The 25,564-nt window shown below is 44.0% G+C and overlaps 1 protein-coding gene across 2 annotated transcripts in view; it reads right to left on the minus strand.

The window, feature by feature from the left end:
- LOC143808691 (cytochrome P450 2K1-like) overlaps positions 1-25,564 on the minus strand; it is a 1,051,026-nt gene that overhangs the window by 912,253 nt on the left and 113,209 nt on the right. Inside the window, exons 7-8 of one of the 2 annotated variants that reach the window (XM_077291608.1) lie at positions 15,306-15,447; positions 13,911-14,095 (exon numbers count right to left, since the gene is read on the minus strand). The exons of the other annotated variant lie outside the window; for it this stretch is intronic. Of the exons in view, the coding sequence (XP_077147723.1) occupies positions 13,911-14,095; positions 15,306-15,447 (327 nt within the window). The remainder of the gene's footprint in view (positions 1-13,910; positions 14,096-15,305; positions 15,448-25,564) is intronic. 2 annotated transcript variants of the gene reach the window in all.

Genomic DNA, 25,564 nt, shown 5'->3' on the forward strand with positions numbered 1-25,564 from the left:
TTATTTGGTTTCTAAAGTCTCCCTGAAAAAAAAAATACATAAAAAAACAGTGGGAGAGTAATATTGCCCTTTCAGCTTGTGTGCCAGTCTTGACTCCTGGGTGTGCCACCTCTCTCTCTCTAATTGTGGGCCATAGAAAGCCTATTTATTTTTTTGCTTTGTTTAATATTATTTGGTTTCTAAAGTCTCCCTGAAAAAAAAATACATAAAAAAACAGTGGGAGAGTAATATTGCCCTTTCAGCTTGTGTGCCAGTCTTGACTCCTGGGTGTGCCACCTCTCTCTCTCTAATTGTGGGCCATAGAAAGCCTCTTTATTTTTTTGCTTTTTTTAATATTATTTGGTTTCTAAAGTCTCCCTGAAAAAAAAAAATACATAAAAAAACAGTGGGAGAGTAATATTGCCCTTTCAGCTTGTGTGCCAGTCTTGACTCCTGGGTGTGCCACCTCTCTCTCTCTAATTGTGGGCCATAGAAAGGCTATTTTATTTATTTTTTTTTTTATTAGTATTTGGTTTCTAAATTGTCCCTGAAAAAAACATTTTATCTTATTTGGTTTCTAAAGTCTCCCTGAGAAAAAAAAAAAAAAAATTAGGTGGGAGAATAATATTGACATTAGTGCTTGAGTGACAGTCCTGCGTGTGTGTCATCTCTGTGATTTTGTGCCACAGAAAACAGAGTGTGTAACATTGTGCCTGATTTTCCTTGTGGTCTCACCAACCTGTTAAGGGATATAGAAATCATACTGAAGTTATAGCTCACCGTGTAAGTTGTTTGACAGCAACAAATAAAGTTACTTTGGTTAATTTTTTAAAACAATGAGGAAGTCTGGTGCAAGAGGTCGTGGCCGTGGGCGTTCATTGTCAGCTGGTAATGATGGTAGTGGTAGTGGAGCATCAGGTGGTCGTGGGGATAAAAATATTCCACCTAAGTCTGGAGCTGTGGAGCCAGTTTCGTCGTCTGGCTACACAAGGCCTCGAACGCTCTCTTTTCTGGGAGTAGGAAAAACACTATTAAAGCCGGAGCAGCAACAGCAAGTTTTGGCTTACATTGCAGACTCAGCCTCTAGCTCTTTTGCCTCCTCTTCTGAAACTGGTAAATGTAAAAGCAGCGCGTCGCTTGTGGATGTTCACGGTCAGGGACAAGTCGCTTCCTTGTCCTCCTCAGCAAAAACTACAACAAGAGAGAAGGATGCAGCAGGCGACACAACGGGTCACTCCATGGAGCTCTTTACACATACCGTCCCTGGCTTAGAAAGTGAAACACTTAACAGGCCATGCCCATTACAAGTAGATTCTGACATGGAGTGCACTGATGCACAGCCACAGCCAGAGTACTATGCTGCTCCTTTGACTCAGACCACCACATTGCCCTCTCAGGGTACAGATCCACAATCAGACCCTGATGAGACTATGTTGCCCCGCCACGAACGCTATACCACAGACCGACACAGTGACACAGACGAAGTTGCACACGAGCTCGAAGAGGAGGTAATAGATGACCCGGTTGTTGACCCCGATTGGCAGCCATTGAGGGAACAGGGTGCAGGCAGCAGTAGTTCAGAAGCAGAGGTGGAGGAGGGGCCGCAGCAGGCATCAACATCGCAACAGGTTCCATCTGCCGGGCCCCTATCTGGCCCAAAACGCGTGTCAAAGCCAAAACCTGTTGGAGCACAGCGTTGCCATCCGGTTAAAGCTCAGTCTGCAATCCCTGAAAAGGGATCCGATGCTAGGAAGAGTGCAGTCTGGCATTTTTTTAAACAACATCCAATTGATCAGCGCAAAGTCATCTGTCAAAAATGTTCTACTAGCTTAAGCAGAGGTCAGAATCTGAAAAGTCTCAATACTAGTTGCATGCATAGACACTTAACCACCATGCATTTTCAAGCCTGGACTAACTACCAAACGTCCCTTAAGGTTGTAGCACCCTCGGCCAATGAAGCTAGTCATCAACGCAACATCCCTTCCGTCACTGTAAGGCCACCATTTTCCGCACCACCGGCAGTATCTGTGCAGGTTTCTTTGCCAGCCAAAAGCAGTCAGGGTCAGGGAATCACCAGTTTTGTAGGCGGAAATATTGCATCTAGGGCACCGGCGGAAACAATACCGTCTCCAACCGTCTCTCAGTCTGCCATGTCCACCGGCACACCCGCAAGTTCCACGATCTCCATCTCTCCAGTTCAGCTCACACTACATGAGACTCTGGTTAGAAAAAGGAAGTACTTATCCTCGCATCCGCGTACACAGGGTTTTAACGCCCACATAGCTAGACTAATCTCGTTAGAGATGATGCCCTACCGGTTAGTTGAAAGCGAAGCTTTCAAAGCCCTGATGGAGTACGCTGAACCCCGATACGAGCTACCCAGTCGACACTTTTTTTCCAGAAAAGCCATCCCAGCCCTGCACCAGCATGTTAAACAGTGCATCGTCCATGCACTCAGGCAATCTGTGAGTACAAAGGTGCACCTGACTACAGATGCATGGACCAGTAGGCATGGCCAGGGACGTTATGTTTCCATCACGGCACACTGGGTGAATGTGGTGGATGCAGGGTCCACAGGGGACATCAATTTCGGGACAGTTGTGCCTAGCCCACGGTCTAGGAAACAGTTGGCTGTAGGCGTTCGCACCCCCTCCTCCTCCTCCTCCTCGTCCTCCTGCAGAAGCTACAGCTCTTCCACAGACCGCAGTCGGCCAACCACTCCATCGGCAGATGACACTGTTGCACACCAGTTGTCCCATTATGGGCCAGCTACTGGCAAGCGTCAGCAGGCTGTATTGGCTATGAAGTGTTTGGGCGACAACAGACACACCGCGGAAGTTCTGTCCGAGTTCTTGCAACAAGAAATGCAGTCGTGGCTGGGCACAGTAGATCTTGAGGCAGGCAAGGTAGTTAGTGATAACGGAAGGAATTTCATGGCTGCCATCTCCCTTTCCCAACTGAAACACATTCCTTGCCTGGCTCACACCTTAAACCTGGTGGTGCAGTGCTTATTGAAAACTTATCCTGGGTTCTCCGACCTGCTCCTCAAAGTGCGTGGACTTTGCTCACATATCCGACGTTCGCCTGTACACGCCAGCCGTATGCAGACCTATCAGCGGTCTTTGAACCTTCCCCAGCATCGCCTAATCATAGACGTTGCAACAAGGTGGAACTCAACACTGCACATGCTTCAGAGACTGTGCCAACAGAGGCGGGCTGTTATGTTTTTGTGGGAGGATACACATACACGGGCAGGCAGTAGGATGGCAGACATGGAGTTGTCAGGTGTGCAGTGGTCGAAGATACAAGACATGTGTCAAGTCCTTCAGTGTTTTGAGGAATGCACACGGCTGGTTAGTGCAGACAACGCCATAATAAGCATGAGCATCCCCCTAATGCGTCTGCTGATGCAAAGTTTGACGCACATAAAGGAGCAGGCGTCTGCACCAGAGGAAGAGGAAAGCCTTGATGACAGTCAGCCATTGTCTGGTCAGGGCAGTGTACAGGACGAGGTAGCGGGCGAAGAGGAGGTGGAGGACGAGGAGGATGATGGGGATGAGTATATTTTTAATGCGGAACCTTTCCCGGGGGCACTGGAAATTGGTTGCGTGTCAAGGCCGGGTTCTGGTTTTTTGAGGGACACAAGTGACGTAGATTTGCCTGCAACTGCCCCTCACCCAATCACAACCGGAGATTTGACAACTGGAACTTTGGCCCACATGGCGGATTATGCCTTACGTATCCTAAAAAGGGACACACGCATAACGAAAATGATGAACGATGACGATTACTGGTTGGCCTGCCTCCTTGATCCACGCTATAAAGGCAAATTGCAAAATATTATGCCACATGAGAACTTGGAACTAATATTAGCAACCAAACAATCAACTCTTGTTGACCGTTTGCTTCAGGCATTCCCAGCACACAGCGCACGTGATCGTTCTCACACGAGCTCAAGGGGGCAACAGACTAGGAGTGTTAGGGGTGCACACATCAGAAGTGGCGTTGGACAGAGGGGTTTTCTGACCAGGTTGTGGAGTGATTTTGCTATGACCGCAGACAGGACAGGTACTGCTGCATCAATTGAAAGTGACAGGAGACAACATTTGTCCAGTATGGTTACTAACTATTTTTCATCCCTTATCGATGTTCTCCCTCAACCGTCATTCCCATTTGATTACTGGGCATCAAAATTAGACACCTGGCCAGAATTGGCAGAATATGCATTGCAGGAGCTTGCTTGCCCGGCAGCAAGTGTCCTATCAGAAAGAGTATTCAGTGCTGCAGGTTCAATATTAACCGAAAAAAGGACTCGTCTGGCTACCCAAAATGTTGACGATCTAACATTCATTAAAATGAACCACAACTGGATTTCGAAATCTTTTGCCCCACCTTGCCCGGCCGACACCTAGCTTTCCTATGAAAAGCTCTTGCCTGTGAATTACTTTTCTAATGTCTAATTTGCTGCAGCTGATTGTACAGCATACGACATGTTTACACCTCCCTAAATGGCCAAACTCCCCACACGGGGCCGTGGTATCACGACTTGGCGCAAGCACCCGTGAGACTGCTGTTTGTCTGAAGAGGTGGGTGTGCTCGCTTTTGGTTGACGGCATTGCTACTGGGTCCCTCATAGTACAATGTAGTGTCTCTGGCGGTGGTGGTGCGCACCCAACGTCAGACACACCGTTGTAACATGAGGGGCCCTGGGGCGGTCCCGCCGGCCTCAAGAGAGTTCCCCCCTCCCCCAGCTCAAACTGTTCTCTACCACGTGCAAAATTATGTCGCACAGCTCCACCAATCTTTAGTCTATTCGCTGACATCATTCAATGTCTGGCACTGACAATACAAATTTGTAGACATCTATGATGCAACTTAAAGTAGTCTGTGTCTGTGTCCTATATTGGCACCATTAAATAGTTACTGCCAAATTACTATGTCAGAAACTCAGCAGATGAGCCCACCCCTGTACCTAAGTATGCCACCTTTTTTTTTTTTTTGGTTGTTTTGCGAGACATTAACATCTATTTATATTTTGGGAGTACTGGGACAGACACTCCTTGCAATACTCCTCCACTGACCACCAAGCTGCCTGCCCGTGTATCCATGTTACCGATGTAAAACAGCCATGAGCCTATTGTTTGTTATTTTAGGCCTTTGATAGCCTGTCTGCGGTCCCTACTTTAAATACTCCTCCACTGACCACCAAGCTGCCTGTGTATCCATGTAACCGATGTAAAACTGCCATGAGCCTATTGTTTGTTATTTTAGGCCTTTGATAGCCTGTCTGCGGTCCCTACTTTAAATACTCCTCCACTGACCACCAAGCTGCCTGCCCGTGTATCCATGTAACCGATGTAAAACTGCCATAAGCCTATTGTTTGTTATTTTTAGGCCTTTGATAGCCTGTCTGCGGTCCCTACTTTAAATACTCATCCACTGACCACCAAGCTGCCTGCCCGTGTATCCATGTAACCGATGTAAAACTGCCATAAGCCTATTGTTTGTTATTTTTAGGCCTTTGATAGCCTGTCTGCGGTCCCTACTTTAAATACTCCTCCACTGACCACCAAGCTGCCTGCCCGTGTATCCATGTAACCGATGTAAAACTGCCATGAGCCTATTGTTTGTTATTTTAGGCCTTTGATAGCCTGTCTGCGGTCCCTACTTTAAATACTCCTCCACTGACCACCAAGCTGCCTGCCCGTGTATCCATGTAACCGATGTAAAACAGCCATGAGCCTATTGTTTGTTATTTTAGGCCTTTGATAGCCTGTCTGCGGTCCCTACTTTAAATACTCCTCCACTGACCACCAATCTGCCTGTGTATCCATGTAACCGATGTAAAACTGCCATGAGCCTATTGTTTGTTATTTTAGGCCTTTGATAGCCTGTCTGCGGTCCCTACTTTAAATACTCCTCCACTGACCACCAAGCTGCCTGTGTATCCATGTAACCGATGTAAAACTGCCATGAGCCTATTGTTTGTTATTTTAGGCCTTTGATAGCCTGTCTGTGGTCCCTACTTTAAATACTCCTCCACTGACCACCAAGCTGCCTGTGTATCCATGTAACCGATGTAAAACTGCCATGAGCCTATTGTTTGTTATTTTAGGCCTTTGATAGCCTGTCTGCGGTCCCTACTTTAAATACTCCTCCACTGACCACCAAGCTGCCTGCCCGTGTATCCATGTAACCGATGTAAAACAGCCATGAGCCTATTGTTTGTTATTTTAGGCCTTTGATAGCCTGTCTGCGGTCCCTACTTTAAATACTCCTCCACTGACCACCAAGCTGCCTGTGTATCCATGTAACCGATGTAAAACTGCCATGAGCCTATTGTTTGTTATTTTAGGCCTTTGATAGCCTGTCTGCGGTCCCTACTTTAAATACTCCTCCACTGACCACCAAGCTGCCTGCCCGTGTATCCATGTAACCGATGTAAAACTGCCATGAGCCTATTGTTTGTTATTTTAGGCCTTTGATAGCCTGTCTGCGGTCCCTACTTTAAATACTCCTCCACTGACCACCAAGCTGCCTGCCCGTGTATCCATGTAACCGATGTAAAACAGCCATGAGCCTATTGTTTGTTATTTTAGGCCTTTGATAGCCTGTCTGCGGTCCCTACTTTAAATACTCCTCCACTGACCACCAAGCTGCCTGTGTATCCATGTAACCGATGTAAAACTGCCATGAGCCTATTGTTTGTTATTTTAGGCCTTTGATAGCCTGTCTGCGGTCCCTACTTTAAATACTCCTCCACTGACCACCAAGCTGCCTGCCCGTGTATCCATGTAACCGATGTAAAACTGCCATGAGCCTATTGTTTGTTATTTTAGGCCTTTGATAGCCTGTCTGCGGTCCCTACTTTAAATACTCCTCCACTGACCACCAAGCTGCCTGCCCGTGTATCCATGTAACCGATGTAAAACTGCCATGAGCCTATTGTTTGTTATTTTAGGCCTTTGATAGCCTGTCTGCGGTCCCTACTTTAAATACTCCTCCACTGACCACCAAGCTGCCTGCCCGTGTATCCATGTAACCGATGTAAAACAGCCATGAGCCTATTGTTTGTTATTTTAGGCCTTTGATAGCCTGTCTGCAGTCCCTACTTTAAATACTCCTCCACTGACCACCAAGCTGCCTGTGTATCCATGTAACCGATGTAAAACTGCCATGAGCCTATTGTTTGTTATTTTAGGCCTTTGATAGCCTGTCTGCGGTCCCTACTTTAAATACTCCTCCACTGACCACCAAGCTGCCTGCCCGTGTATCCATGTAACCGATGTAAAACTGCCATGAGCCTATTGTTTGTTATTTTTAGGCCTTTGATAGCCTGTCTGCGGTCCCTACTTTAAATACTCCTCCACTGACCACCAAGCTGCCTGCCCGTGTATCCATGTAACCGATGTAAAACAGCCATGAGCCTATTGTTTGTTATTTTAGGCCTTTGATAGCCTGTCTGCGGTCCCTACTTTAAATACTCCTCCACTGACCACCAAGCTGCCTGTGTATCCATGTAACCGATGTAAAACTGCCATGAGCCTATTGTTTGTTATTTTAGGCCTTTGATAGCCTGTCTGCGGTCCCTACTTTAAATACTCCTCCACTGACCACCAAGCTGCCTGCCCGTGTATCCATGTAACCGATGTAAAACTGCCATGAGCCTATTGTTTGTTATTTTAGGCCTTTGATAGCCTGTCTGCGGTCCCTACTTTAAATACTCCTCCACTGACCACCAAGCTGCCTGCCCGTGTATCCATGTAACCGATGTAAAACAGCCATGAGCCTATTGTTTGTTATTTTAGGCCTTTGATAGCCTGTCTGCGGTCCCTACTTTAAATACTCCTCCACTGACCACCAAGCTGCCTGTGTATCCATGTAACCGATGTAAAACTGCCATGAGCCTATTGTTTGTTATTTTAGGCCTTTGATAGCCTGTCTGCGGTCCCTACTTTAAATACTCCTCCACTGACCACCAAGCTGCCTGCCCGTGTATCCATGTAACCGATGTAAAACTGCCATGAGCCTATTGTTTGTTATTTTAGGCCTTTGATAGCCTGTCTGCGGTCCCTACTTTAAATACTCCTCCACTGACCACCAAGCTGCCTGCCCGTGTATCCATGTAACCGATGTAAAACAGCCATGAGCCTATTGTTTGTTATTTTAGGCCTTTGATAGCCTGTCTGCGGTCCCTACTTTAAATACTCCTCCACTGACCACCAAGCTGCCTGTGTATCCATGTAACCGATGTAAAACTGCCATGAGCCTATTGTTTGTTATTTTAGGCCTTTGATAGCCTGTCTGCGGTCCCTACTTTAAATACTCCTCCACTGACCACCAAGCTGCCTGCCCGTGTATCCATGTAACCGATGTAAAACTGCCATGAGCCTATTGTTTGTTATTTTAGGCCTTTGATAGCCTGTCTGCGGTCCCTACTTTAAATACTCCTCCACTGACCACCAAGCTGCCTGCCCGTGTATCCATGTAACCGATGTAAAACTGCCATGAGCCTATTGTTTGTTATTTTAGGCCTTTGATAGCCTGTCTGCGGTCCCTACTTTAAATACTCCTCCACTGACCACCAAGCTGCCTGCCCGTGTATCCATGTAACCGATGTAAAACAGCCATGAGCCTATTGTTTGTTATTTTAGGCCTTTGATAGCCTGTCTGCAGTCCCTACTTTAAATACTCCTCCACTGACCACCAAGCTGCCTGTGTATCCATGTAACCGATGTAAAACTGCCATGAGCCTATTGTTTGTTATTTTAGGCCTTTGATAGCCTGTCTGCGGTCCCTACTTTAAATACTCCTCCACTGACCACCAAGCTGCCTGCCCGTGTATCCATGTAACCGATGTAAAACTGCCATGAGCCTATTGTTTGTTATTTTTAGGCCTTTGATAGCCTGTCTGCGGTCCCTACTTTAAATACTCCTCCACTGACCACCAAGCTGCCTGCCCGTGTATCCATGTAACCGATGTAAAACAGCCATGAGCCTATTGTTTGTTATTTTAGGCCTTTGATAGCCTGTCTGCGGTCCCTACTTTAAATACTCCTCCACTGACCACCAAGCTGCCTGTGTATCCATGTAACCGATGTAAAACTGCCATGAGCCTATTGTTTGTTATTTTAGGCCTTTGATAGCCTGTCTGCGGTCCCTACTTTAAATACTCCTCCACTGACCACCAAGCTGCCTGCCCGTGTATCCATGTAACCGATGTAAAACTGCCATGAGCCTATTGTTTGTTATTTTAGGCCTTTGATAGCCTGTCTGCGGTCCCTACTTTAAATACTCCTCCACTGACCACCAAGCTGCCTGCCCGTGTATCCATGTAACCGATGTAAAACAGCCATGAGCCTATTGTTTGTTATTTTAGGCCTTTGATAGCCTGTCTGCGGTCCCTACTTTAAATACTCCTCCACTGACCACCAAGCTGCCTGTGTATCCATGTAACCGATGTAAAACTGCCATGAGCCTATTGTTTGTTATTTTAGGCCTTTGATAGCCTGTCTGCGGTCCCTACTTTAAATACTCCTCCACTGACCACCAAGCTGCCTGCCCGTGTATCCATGTAACCGATGTAAAACTGCCATGAGCCTATTGTTTGTTATTTTAGGCCTTTGATAGCCTGTCTGCGGTCCCTACTTTAAATACTCCTCCACTGACCACCAAGCTGCCTGCCCGTGTATCCATGTAACCGATGTAAAACTGCCATGAGCCTATTGTTTGTTATTTTAGGCCTTTGATAGCCTGTCTGCGGTCCCTACTTTAAATACTCCTCCACTGACCACCAAGCTGCCTGCCCGTGTATCCATGTAACCGATGTAAAACAGCCATGAGCCTATTGTTTGTTATTTTAGGCCTTTGATAGCCTGTCTGCAGTCCCTACTTTAAATACTCCTCCACTGACCACCAAGCTGCCTGTGTATCCATGTAACCGATGTAAAACTGCCATGAGCCTATTGTTTGTTATTTTAGGCCTTTGATAGCCTGTCTGCGGTCCCTACTTTAAATACTCCTCCACTGACCACCAAGCTGCCTGCCCGTGTATCCATGTAACCGATGTAAAACTGCCATGAGCCTATTGTTTGTTATTTTTAGGCCTTTGATAGCCTGTCTGCGGTCCCTACTTTAAATACTCCTCCACTGACCACCAAGCTGCCTGCCCGTGTATCCATGTAACCGATGTAAAACTGCCATGAGTCTATTGTTTGTTATTTTAGGCCTTTGATAGCCTGTCTGCGGTCCCTACTTTAAATACTCATCCACTGACCACCAAGCTGCCTGCCCGTGTATCCATGTAACCGATGTAAAACTGCCATGAGCCTATTGTTTGTTATTTTAGGCCTTTGATAGCCTGTCTGCGGTCCCTACTTTAAATACTCCTCCACTGACCACCAAGCTGCCTGTGTATCCATGTAACCGATGTAAAACTGCCATGAGCCTATTGTTTGTTATTTTAGGCCTTTGATAGCCTGTCTGCGGTCCCTACTTTAAATACTCCTCCACTGACCACCAAGCTGCCTGCCCGTGTATCCATGTAACTGATGTAAAACAGCCATGAGCCTATTGTTTGTTATTTTAGGCCTTTGATAGCCTGTCTGCGGTCCCTACTTTAAATACTCCTCCACTGACCACCAAGCTGCCTGCCCGTGTATCCATGTAACCGATGTAAAACTGCCATAAGCCTATTGTTTGTTATTTTTAGGCCTTTGATAGCCTGTCTGCGGTCCCTACTTTAAATACTCCTCCACTGACCACCAAGCTGCCTGCCCGTGTATCCATGTAACCGATGTAAAACTGCCATGAGCCTATTGTTTGTTATTTTAGGCCTTTGATAGCCTGTCTGCGGTCCCTACTTTAAATACTCATCCACTGACCACCAAGCTGCCTGCCCGTGTATCCATGTAACCGATGTAAAACTGCCATGAGCCTATTGTTTGTTATTTTAGGCCTTTGATAGCCTGTCTGCGGTCCCTACTTTAAATACTCCTCCACTGACCACCAAGCTGCCTGTGTATCCATGTAACCGATGTAAAACTGCCATGAGCCTATTGTTTGTTATTTTAGGCCTTTGATAGCCTGTCTGCGGTCCCTACTTTAAATACTCCTCCACTGACCACCAAGCTGCCTGTGTATCCATGTAACCGATGTAAAACTGCAGTATTTTGCTTATAAAAAAGAAAATACTGGAGAGATATCAAATGCAGACATTTTAACATTAAAAACAAAAACACATACAACAAAAAACTGGTACAGTACAAAAATTGGCCACCAGCTACAAAAACTTTCTCCTGCAAGTAGTTAACTGAAAGGTTTTTTTCCATTGAAAACACAGATATGGCATCCACCGAGTGTTGTCCTTTCGCGTCTTCTTTATATTATTGCCAAGAAGCTGCAACTGAATAAAGCTGAGCTTCTACCTTCTGCCTCTTATTAACTGCTTTTTTTTTAAAAAATTGTCCACCAGCTACAAAAACTTTCTCCTGCAAGTAGTTAACTGAAAGGTTTTTTTCCATTGAAAACACAGATATGGCATACACCGAGTGTTGTCCTGTCGCGTCTTCTTTATATTATTGCCAAGAAGCTGCAACTGAATAAAGCTGTGCTTCAACCTTCTGTTCCAAATTACCATTTTTAAAAATGCCATTGGCTGTTCCGGCCTACTAAAGGTGTCTGTCTGCCCCTGCCTGGTGTTGTCCTCAACTGAATAAAGCTGAGCTTCAACCTTCAGTTCCAAATTACCATTTTTAAAAATGCAATTGGCTGTTCCGGCCTACTAAAGGTGTCTGTCTGCCCCTGCCTGGTGTTGTCCTCAACTGAATAAAGCTGACCTTCAACCTTCAGTTCCAAATTACCATTTTTAAAAATGCAATTGGCTGTTCCGGCCTACTAAAGGTGAATGTCTGCCCCTGCCTGGTGTTGTCCTCAACTGAATAAAGCTGAGCTTCAACCTTCAGTTCCAAATTACCATTTTTAAAAATGCAATTGGCTGTTCCGGCCTACTAAAGGTGTCTGTCTGCCCCTGCCTGGAGTTGTCCTCAACTGAATAAAGCTGACCTTCAACCTTCAGTTCCAAATTACCATTTTTAAAAATGCCATTGGCTGTTCCGGCCTACTAAAGGTGTCTGTCTGCCCCTGCCTGGTGTTGTCCTCAACTGAATAAAGCTGAGCTTCAACCTTCAGTTCCAAATTACCATTTTTAAAAATGCAATTGGCTGTTCCGGCCTACTAAAGGTGAATGTCTGCCCCTGCCTGGTGTTGTCCTCAACTGAATAAAGCTGAGCTTCTACCTTCTGTTCCAAATTACCATTTTTAAAAATGCCATTGGCTGTTCCGGCCTACTAAAGGTGTCTGTCTGCCCCTGCCTGGTGTTGTCCTCAACTGAATAAAGCTGAGCTTCAACCTTCAGTTCCAAATTACCATTTTTAAAAATGCAATTGGCTGTTCCGGCCTACTAAAGGTGTCTGTCTGCCCCTGCCTGGTGTTGTCCTCAACTGAATAAAGCTGAGCTTCAACCTTCAGTTCCAAATTACCATTTTTAAAAATGCAATTGGCTGTTCCGGCCTACTAAAGGTGTCTGTCTGCCCCTGCCTGGTGTTGTCCTCAACTGAATAAAGCTGAGCTTCAACCTTCAGTTCCAAATTACCATTTTTAAAAATGCAATTGGCTGTTCCGGCCTACTAAAGGGGTCTGCCCCTGCCTGGTGTTGTCCTCAACTGAATAAAGCTGAGCTTCTACCTTCTGCCTCTTACTAACTGCTGTTTTTTTAAAAAATTGGCTGTTCCGGCCTACTAAAGGTGTCTGTCTGCCCCTGCCTGGTGTTGTCCTCAACTGAACAAAGCTGAGCTTCCACATTCTGGCTTTCGCCCTATACTATCAGATATTAAACTGCATTTGGCCTACTAGTGTGGTTAGGCCCTTGAAACAGTGTCTGCTGCTCTTGGGTTTGCTACTCCACTGAACAAAGCAATGCCGCCTGTTTAGTCCTGTTACCAATTTTGAACTGCATTTAGCCTACTTTATTCTTTGGCCCTATATCTGTTTCCTCCTCATCCTGCCCATTGCCCAGCCACTGCTAGATGAGTCTGCTGGTACATTGACCTAGACCACTACATTCCCCTTATACTCTACACAGCCAGAATCTGACCCTGCTGAAAGTAAGGTTCCCCTTCCCGCATGTTATACCACCTTACACAGGGACAGAGAGGAAGGTGCAGATGAAAGTGCAGGTTCCTTCATCAGGTGGGGGGGCATACTCGTTGGCGACGTCACTGGCACAGGGCCCCTCAGAGTACGCAAAAGTGTCGCTGCTGGTGGGAGGCGCCCCCGCCATGCAAACACACCGCTGTACTTTGAGGGGCCCTGTGCCAGTGCCAATGCGAACGAGTGGGCCCCCCCTGCTTGCTCAGGATCACAGCACTTGCAACGTTGAAATACTTACCTTTCCCTGCAACACCGCCGTGACGTAGTCCGCATTTCCTGGGCCCACGAAAAACTTGAGCCGGCCCTACTCCCCCCACAACTTTTGCCAAATGACCCCCAATTCCCTATGCCCAACTATTATTATAAAGTTAATTAAGATTGACAAGCTCCAGAAACAAGAATGGATGTTTTTGGCATTAAAATGGGCACTGTAGGTGTTTTCCTGGCCTCCACTCACTGCCGACTATGCTTCCCCATTGACTTGCATTGGGTTTCGTGTTTCGGTCGATCCCCGACTTTTAGCGATAATCGGCCGACTGCACTCGACTCGACTCTGGACAAAATCGGGTTTCACAAAACCCGACTCGATCTTAAAAAAATGAAAGTCGCTCAACTCTACTGGTAACTGAGGATCCATAACAATTTGAAAATAAATAGTGGACAACTACTGAAATTTGGTGTTACCCAAAAAATAAGGTGCAATGTTTATATTTTTTACTTACTTTGGGAAGGAGATAGCCTCTGAAGTTTACGTCCTGAGTAGTAGCGTGGGCCACATTGGTTGGAACAATGTTTCCAAAACGTTGAATCTCATGGATGACGGCATCAGTATATGGCATCTCTCTACGATGAATAACTTGGGGCTCATTAGATCCAATAACTTTATCAATCTCACTTTGGACCTTCTCTATTTTAAACACAAATACATAAAACTTTATGGAAAAAAAGGATATTTGATGATAACTTTCATCAATAAAAATGATAACATTTCAGCCAGATCTCCTCTTTGGCACTTGATACCATTGTGGTTGTTATGAAATTTAATGTTACGTAACCTTAATTCTACCCCTGTAGTCAAAATTATTTCCACATTCTTCTGTAGGAAAATTTTGAGATTGTAATCTTGCCAAAACCAAAAGTTATTTTTGACTCCTCGGAGCTGTATTTGGAATTTGTGCTTTCTTAGACATACATCACTGATATAAAATCTCTTTTTTTCTGGTGACAATTTATGTTACCATTGTGGTTATTAGGCCAAAGTAGTATACTATCAATTTTCATGATCGAGGCCTTTTCTGGTCCTCAGAAATTTTCTGTCTAGCCTCTTCTTTTCTTCAGTGCACAACATTGGGCATCTTATGCTACGAGGAGGCCTCTGATGTCACAATACACCGTTAGGTTGTAAAATCACAACGTGCGTCACCTAAAGTTCTTACTTGTCCTCAAGTGACACATCATGACTACATGACATGTGTTGGGATATCAAAGGCTTAACTCAAGCTAGAAGAAGCCAGATCCCTGGTGTCATGCTCCGAAGAAAAAAATAGGCCAAATATAGCTAGACAGTAGCTATGGTGGAGGGTCACATGGGCAAAAGGGTGAATATTATTATTATTTATACCGTATTTTTGTTCTGATCTGGGGTCTCAGGAGGCACCAAATAGTAAACAACATTCAATTTGCATTGGAATACTTCAGATGAATGAAATTTCCTGTCCAAATTCAAGCAAATTGCCAAATTTAAATCACTACTACAAAAATACCATTAACAACAGGAGATAAGGAAGTCTCCTCTCTCTCCTTTTGTCATAGATTATGCCCACTACATTCTCTCAGACAAGTCTAAAGACTGTTTTCTGACTAAAGTTTATTTTGACTGATGTTTTTATTATTTATCTAGAGGACTTCAGCTCTATTTCGAGCCATTGTGATGGATGAGCGATCTGTAGGAAATTTGATCTTGTGCAAGCCGAGATATGGCTGGCACAATAATCATCCACAGAAAATAATGTAAACACAGATAATAAGAAAAGAATGTGAATCACTGTGTGATTTTAATTAGTAAAAGCAAAATGAAAAAAATGATACAATCCCACACATAAAGGCAGGTCTCTTACTTTGAATTTCTGGATACTTCATCATTAGTAGAAGGCCCCATCTCAGGGTGGTTGCAGTTGTTTCCATGCCAGCATCAAAGAGATCCGCAACCAGCTGTGTTAGGTTTTCATTTGTGAAGTATAATTTAGGATTTGGCTTTTCCTAATGTAGAAAATACATCAAGAACATGTTCTTTGAGAAGCCACTTTGAACTGCTGCTCTATCAAGAATCCAAACTCAAACATTAATTACAAACACAGAGGAGGGGAGCAGAGAAGCTAACAAAAGTGGAGTGTTTGTAAAAATTGTTTGCACATGGATTCTTGGCAAAGCATCAGATCAGAGCAGCTTCTAAAAGAGCATAAACTTGGTAGTTAAAACAGCACTTTCAGCATTGTTTGATAGCATTAGTGTTATAGCAGTGTGATGAAATGTCTTTGTATGTGACACTTTCCCCACTATATCTACAATATTTTCTACCATATGTGCTGGCCATATCCATATTTATCCTGTGGTGTGAATAAGGCCATATGCAATAAGGCTGAAGCATTCCTAGCATGTTGCAATGTGACACCCTGGTAAAGTGCTGAATTGTCAACTTTATGGTATGCCTGGTTCATTGATGCCTGAGTAGGGTTTAACTCTATCTATGTTTCTATCTATCAGAACAAAAAAATGGTGCAGCAGCAGCAGCTAAAATGTAAGTAGTTGGTGCAAAGCCCCCCAGGCAAATTCAAACCTTAATAATATCCAAGCAAATAGAGGCAGCACTCCAAGGTCAACAAGTATAATGGTTTACTGACCCATTGAGATGACGACATTTTATTCCAAGTGTGAAACTTTATCAAGTCAAGTGCTTAAGAAAGTTCTCAAGGCAAGGGCTTGAGAAAGTTTCACATTTCGAAAAATGGTCAATAAACCATTTATACTTTATGACCTTGGAGAGCTGCCTCTTTTTGCTCAATTATTATCAAGGTTTGGTATTGCCTAGGGGTCTTTACACCCACTGCCTCCATGTTTTGCTGTTGCCGATGCTGCACCATTTTTTGTCCGTCTTTCTATCTATATATCTATCATCTATTATCTATCTATTATCTATCTATTATCCATCTATCATCTATTATCTATCTAGAAAAAATTGAGCAGAGAGCAGCACCTGAGCAATAGCAGTAGTTGAATGCAAGGCTTCACAGATACATAACAGTCCTTGTATTAGAAAAATCAAAGAAGCGGCACACCATCATTTTAGTGCAAAAAAATCTATTTTAATAGCCCATTTGTGCACAACGTTTCGGCTCTGTGTGTGTTAGGGGTCGAGTTCCCACCTCTGCACAGGGGGAATCTCGGGCCATCTCCGCTGCGGTCTCCCATTCTTCTCCTGCCACAGTGGAGCCTGCTCAGCGGAGACGTCGGTCCCAGCGAAGACGTCGGTCCCAGCGGAGACATCGGTCCCAGCATCTCACTCAGTCTGACTCTGTGCAAAGGGTTACTGCTGCTTTTCCAGCTTCTGCCATTGAAGCCAGTGCTGGGCAGCGGCGAGCAGACGCTTTTGGGACTAAGTCCTGCTTTTCTCCTTCTGAAAATGCCCAGGGTAAGATTTCTCATTGGAGATCGAGGGTCACATGCTTGGATACTGCAGCAAAGCCAATTGGTTCTCCAGGAAGGTCCTGAAGGTGCTCAGGCTCTGTGGCAGTCTCTCATTGGTCCTTCTAGGAAGGTCTTGTACTTGCTGCAGCTACATAAGGTTTGCATGGCCGCACGGCCATGCGCTAGTATCAATGCTTGTTATGAGTTTTGCGCCAATGTGGTCACGCTTGTATGGATTCAGGGACCTGGCTGAAATAAGCCACTTAGAATACCGGCACCTCCGGTGAGGAGATTGTGTGTATGGTTTCAGGGCCCCGGCTGAAATAAGCCACCTAGAATACCGGCTCCTCCGGTGAGGAGATTGTATGTTTGCCTCCTTGACTGCGTGACCACAAGCTGCTATCTGCTCAGCAGTTACTGTGCATTCCTGTGGAGTTTAACAGGACACAGTCCATTCTTTATAGCGACTCTGTGAAGCAACAGAGATCGCTTCTACCGCCATATAGTGCCGCCGTTTGCCAACAGCTGGTTCTTTTCCTGCATGGTGGACCCCGGGCTGCGAACGCACCAAATAACATCTCTATATTTACTTGGTGTGTTCCGCCAGCCCTAACAGTGTGTGAGCTTTTTTCAAGCAGTATACAAGTGCATATTCAGAGTATTTAACCCCTATCCGATATACTATCCCATCCATGTGGGCTGGGCCTTTATGACCATGGACAGGATGATATGTGGAAGCCGATCAGCTGTGAGACACTGGGACCGACGTCTCCGCTGAGCAGGCTCCACTGTGGCCGATGCAGAATGGGAGACCGCAGCAGACACGGATCAAGATTCCCCCTGTGCAGCAGGGGAAACTCGACTCCTAACAATGAATAATCATGGTACTGCTGAAAATGTCATCTTGTCCAGCAAAAAACGAGCCGTCATACACTGTCATCAGTGAAAAAATTAAAAAGTTATAGCTCTCAGTATAAAACGAAAACTATTATTTTTATATAAAATTGCTTTTATTGTATATAAGCGCAAAAAACATAAAAAAATATAAATGAGGTATCACTGTCATCGTACTGACCTGAAGAATAAAACTGCCTTATCAATTTTACCACATGCAGAATGATATAAGCCCAAAAGAAATTCATGAATTGCTGGTTTTTGTTCATTCTACCTCCCTAAAATTGTAATAAAAAGCAATAAAAAATGTCATGTGCCAAAAAATGGTACCAATAAAAACATTAACTCGTCCCTCAAGAAACAAGACCTCACATGAGTCTGTGGGCCAAAATACGGAAAAATTATAGCTCTCAAAATGTGGTGATGCAACTATTTTTTGCAATATAAAGTGTCTTTTAGCATGTGACAGCTGCCAAACATAAAAACCCACTATAAATAGTAAATCAACCCCCCCCCCTTTATCATGCCCTAAGTTAGGAAAGATAATAAAATAAAAAATATATATTTATTTCCACTTTCCCATTAGGGTTAGGGCTAAAGTTAGGGTTATGGTTGGGGCTAAAGTTATGGTTGGGGCTAAAGTTAGGGTTAGGGCTAAAGTTAGGGTTAGGGTTGGGGCTAAAGTTAGGGTCAAGGTTTGGATTAGGGTTAGGGTTGGATTACGTTTATGGTTACGATTAGGGTTAGGGTTGGGATTAGGGCTAGGGGTGTGTAAGGGTTAGGGATGTGGTTAGGGTTATGGTTAGGGATGAGATTAGGGTTAGTGTTGTGTTGTATTTATGGTTGGAGTTAGAATTGGGGAGTTTCCATTGTTTAGGCACATCAGATGCTCTCCAAACATGACATGGCATCAGATCTCAATTCCAGCCAATTCTGCGTTGAAAAAATCAAATGGTGCTCCTTCCCTTCCGAGCTCAGTGGTTTACCCTCATATATGGAGTATCAGTGTACAAATTGGACAACAACTTTTGAGGTCCAATTTCTCCTGTTACCCTTGTAAAAATAAAAATTTGGGGGCTAAAAAATCATTTTTGTGGGAATTTTTTTATTCTTATTTTCACTGCTCTGAGTTATAAACTTAATGAAACATTTGGGGGTTCAAAGTCCTCACAACACATCTAGATAAGTTCCTTGGGGGGGTCTAGTTTCCAAAATGATGTCACTTGTGGAGGGTTTCTACTGTTTAGGCATATCAGGAGCTCTGCAAATGCAACGTGATGCCCGCAGACCATTCCATCAAAGTCTGTATTCCAAAACAGCGCTCCTTCCCTTCTGAGCTCTTCCATGTGCCCAAATGGTGGTCCGCTCCCACATATGGGTTACCAGCGTACTCAGGACAAATTGCACAACAAAGTTTGGGGTCCAGTTTCTCCTAATACCCTTGGGAAAATTAAAAATAGTGGGCTAAATGATCATATTTGTGGAAAAAATATGATTTTTTTATTTTTACAGCTCTACATTATATACGTCTGTGAAGCACTTGGGGTTCAAAGTGCTCATCACACATCTAGATAAGTTCCTTAGGGGGTATACTTTCCAAAATGGGGTCACTTGTGGGGTTTCCGCTGTTTAGGCACATCAGGAGCTCTCCAAATGCGACATGGTGTCCAATCTCAATTCTAGCCATTTTTTTCCATTAAAAAGTCATTAAAAAGTCAAACAGCTCTCTTTCCATTCCAAGCTCTGCCATGCGTCCAAACAGTGGTTTACCCCAACATATGGGGTATCAGCGTACTCAGGACAAATTGCACAACAACTTTTAAGATCCAATTTCTCCTGTTGCACTTGGCAAAATCAAAACTTGGGGGCGAAAAAATAATTTTTGTGAAAAAAATATGATTTTTTATTTTTATGTCTCTACATTATATATTTCTGTGAAACAATTGGGGGTTCAAAGTACTCACCAAACATCTAGATAAGTTATTTAGGGGGTCTACTTTCCAAAATGGGGTCACTTGTGGGGGTTTCTACTTTTTAGGCACATCAGGAGCTCTCCAAACGCAACATGGCCTTCCGATCTCAATTCCAGCCAATTTTGTATTGAAAAGTCAAATGGCGCTCCTTCCTTTCTGAGCTCTGCCATGCGCCCTAACAGTGCTTTACCCCCACATATGGGGTATCAGCATACAAATTGCAAAACAACTTTTGTGGTCAAATTTCTCCTGTTACCCTTGGGAAAATAAAAAATTTGGGGGTGAAAATATAATTTTGTGAAATAAAATATGATTTTTTTATTTTTATGTCTACATTACATATTTCTGTGAAACAATTGGGGGTTGAAAGTTCTCAACACACATCTAGATAAGTTCCTTTGGTGATCTATTTTCCAATATGGGATCACTTGTGGGGGGTTTCCACTGTTTAGGCACATCAGGGGCTCATGAAATGCGACATGGCATCCGATCTCAATTCCAGCCAATTTTGCATTGAAAAGTCAAACGATGCTCCTTCCCTTCCAAGCTCTGCCATGCACCCAATCAGTAGTGTATCCCCTCATATGGGGCATCAGCAAACTCAAGACAAATTGCACAACAACAGCTGTAGTGTCGTTTTCTGTCCTTATTCGGGATGAGATATGCACATTGACCTGCCAATCCCTACTGTGCAAAAGAAGAAAATAGAGCTCCTTGATCGATCCTCATAATTTATACATGTCGTCATAGTCTCCCATATTTGGATGTGCTATAGAATGTTAGGTGTTAGCTGCAGGAACTTATGTGAAAGCCTTTACATTAATAATTCTGTTTTATTCCAGGTAAGACTAGGTGTTGAGATGTGATCTAGAGAGTAGAGAGGAAAGTTGATCTTCCGTAATGGCAGAGAAGCTTACCTTGGAGGAGGGATGAGTAGTTATTAGGAGGGACTGTGGGGACTTTAGGCAAAAGCTTTGTCTGATGTTATCAATCTTTTGCTTGAGGAATGAGGCAAAGTCTTCAGCTGAGATGAGAAGAGAGGGAGGAGGTGTTGGGGCATGGAAGACAGAATTAAAATTTTTGAATAGCTGAGATAGGTAGGATATGAGAGATGAAAAGGTTTTTTTGCTGCAGTCAGTGTGGACTTGAAAATAGTGAAGGACTGATTGAATGTGATGAAGTGCTTGTTGGAATGAGATCTCTTCCATCTCCGACCAGGAACCATGGAGGCCCACCTCAGTTTATTAGTCAGGCTGGCATGCCAGAGTTGCCTGTTGATTGTGCTAGCCTTGGTATGTGTGAAGGGGGGACTGATTAAAGAGCTGCAGCTGTAATGGTGTTATATAGAGTGACAGTGGCATTTGTATTGTGTAAGGAACTTATATTTGCAAGAAGGAGAAGGGATTCAGAGAGTGAGTGTAGATCAAGGTGTTTGAGAGTTTTGAGGAGATTGTGTGTATGGTTTCAGGGCCCCGGCTGAAATAAGCCACCTAGAATACCGGCTCCTCCGGTGAGGAGATTGTATGTTTGCCTCCTTGACTGCGTGACCACAAGCTGCTATCTGCTCAGCAGTTACTGTGCATTCCTGTGGAGTTTAACAGGACACAGTCCATTCTTTATAGCGACTCTGTGAAGCAACAGAGATCGCTTCTACCGCCATATAGTGCCGCCGTTTGCCAACAGCTGGTTCTTTTCCTGCATGGTGGACCCCGGGCTGCGAACGCACCAAATAACATCTCTATATTTACTTGGTGTGTTCTGCCAGCCCTAACAGTGTGTGAGCTTTTTTCAAGCAGTATACAAGTGCATATTCAGAGTATTTAACCCCTATCCGATATACTATCCCATCCATGTGGGCTGGGCCTTTATGACCATGGACAGGATGATATGTGGAAGCCGATCAGCTGTGAGACACTGGGACCGACGTCTCCGCTGAGCAGGCTCCACTGTGGCCGATGCAGAATGGGAGACCGCAGCAGACACGGATCAAGATTCCCCCTGTGCAGCAGGGGAAACTCGACTCCTAACAATGAATAATCATGGTACTGCTGAAAATGTCATCTTGTCCAGCAAAAAACGAGCCGTCATACACTGTCATCAGTGAAAAAATTAAAAAGTTATAGCTCTCAGAATAAAACGAAAACTATTATTTTTATATAAAATTGCTTTTATTGTATATAAGCGCAAAAAACATAAAAAAATATAAATGAGGTATCACTGTCATCGTACTGACCTGAAGAATAAAACTGCCTTATCAATTTTACCACATGCAGAATGATATAAGCCCAAAAGAAATTCATGAATTGCTGGTTTTTGTTCATTCTACCTCCCTAAAATTGTAATAAAAAGCAATAAAAAATGTCATGTGCCAAAAAATGGTACCAATAAAAACATTAACTCGTCCCTCAAGAAACAAGACCTCACATGAGTCTGTGGGCCAAAATACGGAAAAATTATAGCTCTCAAAATGTGGTGATGCAACTATTTTTTGCAATATAAAGTTGCCTGTTGATTGTGCTAGCCTTGGTATGTGTGAAGGGGGGACTGATTAAAGAGCTGCAGCTGTAATGGTGTTATATAGAGTGACAGTGGCATTTGTATTGTGTAAGGAACTTATATTTGCAAGAAGGAGAAGGGATTCAGAGAGTGAGTGTAGATCAAGGTGTTTGAGAGTTTTGTGAGGGTGTTCAAGTTTGTGGAGTGGGGATTGTGCACTTGGAGAGGATAGGGAAGAGAACGTAAGTAGTTTGTGGTCAACAAGAGTGAGAGGTACATTAGAGAGGATAGATAGGTAACAGAAACACATGGACACGAGGTCCAGTTTGTGGCCTTTTTTGTGAGTAGCTGTGGAAGACCATTGAGTGAAGTCAAAGGAGGAATTGAGAGATTGAAGCTTAGAGACTGCTAAGTGGTACGTGTCAATGGAGATGTTGAAGTCACCCATGATTATAGTGGGGATGTCAATGGAAAGGAAGTGAAGTAGCCAGGTGGTGAAGTAGTCGAAAAAGGTGGTGGTTGGGCCTCGGGGGGCAGTAAATGACAGCCAGTTGAAGCTTGGAGGGTAGTAGATGCGCACAGAATGCAAAGCTTAAGAAGGGAAAGTAATGGAGAGTACTGAAGTGTTCCAATGGAATTTGGGTGAAGAAGCAGTTATCTGACAGGAGAAAACCAACTCCTCCACCGTGATTGATGTCAGGGTAGGGGTGTGGGAAAGATGAAATCCACTATAAGAAAGTGCAGCTGGAGAGTCTGTGTCAGAGTGGGTGAAACAGGTTTTGTTGATGCTGAGGAAGGAAAGTTTGCTAGCAATGAAAAGATCCGGGATGTAAAAGTTTGTTGCAGACAGAGCCAGGGTTCAATAGAGCTTCTGTCAGAGGGACTGGCGAAGCAGGGGATGGGAGGATAAAGTAACTGTGAGGATATGGTGAGGAGGACCAGGGTTTGTAGAGAAGTTGCCGGCAGTTAGGGAAAGCAGAGAAAGTGTTCGTAGGTAGGAACAGGAAAGGACTTGAGGAGGCTATCTGTGTTTGTAGACAGAGGATTTTATGTTGTTGAACAGTTCTGAGGATGAGGTAAGACTAATGGGGAGGATGGAAGGAGAAATGACCAGTTCATTACTAGGTGTAGGGATTAGGGGGGTGAGTAGGAAGTGAAGGACTATAGGGGTGATAGTGGAAAGAAACAGAAACAATATTCACTGTGACTATGTATCCAGTTACTTTCATTTCTAACGTTGATCTAATTAATTGCTGTACACTTAAATGCTGCACTTAGGTGATGCTTAACAGACTACCAATATTGATTCACAAACTGTTTGACTACAATTATATTAGCCACTGGAGACAAGAGAAGAGACTGAAACCACACATCAGGTGTCTGAAAATGAATGAAGGAAAGAAAATTGAAGACTGAAGCTTAGTGCAAATTTATTAAATAGACCACTTAAGTATGCAAAAATATTTCTTTCCATGTCATTGATGTCTAAAGTCTTTTCAATGTTATGATTTTTTTAATATAATCCATTGCTTTATTTGCTTTGGGTATGGATACATTCAAGAGCAGCAGTTCAAAGCAGTTTCTAAAAGAGCAGGAAATAGGCAGCAGTTAAAGCAGCACTTTCAGCATAGTTTTTAAGCAGGTAGGAAGCAAAATAAGGAAATAGACTGTATTACAAAGGTTAATAACTTTGCAAAGGCTGCTCAGTAACTAAACAAAAAAAAAAGTTACTCTTTAAATATTGAACTAAATGAAAAGCAAAGTTTTGATGGGAAAAATAACGCATCCTGTATTACTGTTTTTCATGTCATTACTGATGGAATTTTCAATGAAAGCTGCTAACAAATCACAAATACAAATGTGAACAGAACTCAAAAAGTAAAATAATAAAGTCCATGTATTTAGAAAAGCTTAATTGGGAAATTAAACACGATAATGTTTGAGGTGTTGCAGTAGCAGGGTAGAGTTGTGAAGACAGACTGGCTTTTTAAATCGTGAGGTTTTGGCTCTCACATTGGAATTTGTGTTCACTGTATTTATTAATCTTCTGTACATTTTCAGTGCCGTTTGCTGTGTGTGCGCTGTGTCTGAAGATTGCTGAATCATTTTGACACTGCAGAACCTCAGTCAGTCATGAGTTAAGCTTGTTGTCTGAGTAAAACTGGGAAGGACAGAGGTTATATAATGTGTAACCATTGTTTTATTTTTTCTTCACAAATCAATAGTACACGTGAAGATAAGAAACTTTGGAATAATTCTTTTCAGAGGAATCAATGGATTGAGGTAAAGAAGCCGCGCGCATGCACGAGGTAGGTATAGCGCTGGCGATGATGCCTGCTCTTGCAAGCCATGTTATGGTTCCCACAAGCTCGTGATAACATGCTAAAGGAGCCGACTAATGTAGGAACACTAACACCCCATTGACTAGTCAAAGGCTTCATTTACATATCAGAAACAGACTTTAGAAATAATCTGTTTATGTGTGTAATGTAATAAAGGGACTGTTATGCAGAGTATTTTCATATGTAGACACAACTGCTGGGGGTTCTGGGGGAATGGGAAATCTGTCAGGTTCAATTTAAGGCTCACCAGCTGAGGTGGATCCTCTAAGCCTATGGTCCAGGTTGGCACATTAACCCCGAGTGTTGATGAATCAAGCAAGAAGCCACGTGGGGAACGAGAACTGTAAAGGCTCACCAGAAATCTGAAGATCAACAAGATGGATTAACTGGAATCCAGCAGGGATGAATTCAACAACAAATATTGAACACAAACAGCCAGATGGTGGATCACACCTAACATAGGACTAGGAGTCTAAGTCCCAATACACAGGTGTGTGTGTCAATGAGTCTTAAATAGATTTAGTAGGGTTGAGCGAAACGGGTCGATCATTTTCAAAAGTCGCCGACTTTTGGCTAAGTCGGCGTCTCATGAAACCCGATCCGACCCCTGTGCTTGTCGGCCATGCGGTACGCGACTTTCGCGCCAAAGTCGCGTTTCAATGACGCGAAAAGCGCCATTTCTCAGCCAATGAAGGTGAACGCAGAGTGTGGGCAGCGTGATGACATAGATCCTGGTCCCCACCATCTTAGAGAAGGGCATTGCAGTGATTGGCTTGCTGTCTGCGGCGTCACAGGGGCTATAAAGGGGCGTTCCCGCCGACCGCCATCTTACTGCTGCTGATCTGAGCTTAGGGAGAGGTTGCTGCCGCTTCGTCAGAAGCAGGGAGAGCGTTAGGCAGGGTCCACTAACCACCAAACCGCTTGTGCTGTAGCGATTTCCACTGTCCAACACCACCTTCGGTGTGCAGGAACAGTGGAAGCTATTTT

The sequence above is a fragment of the Ranitomeya variabilis genome, chromosome 2, assembly GCF_051348905.1.
Source record: "Ranitomeya variabilis isolate aRanVar5 chromosome 2, aRanVar5.hap1, whole genome shotgun sequence".
NCBI lineage: Eukaryota > Metazoa > Chordata > Amphibia > Anura > Dendrobatidae > Ranitomeya > Ranitomeya variabilis.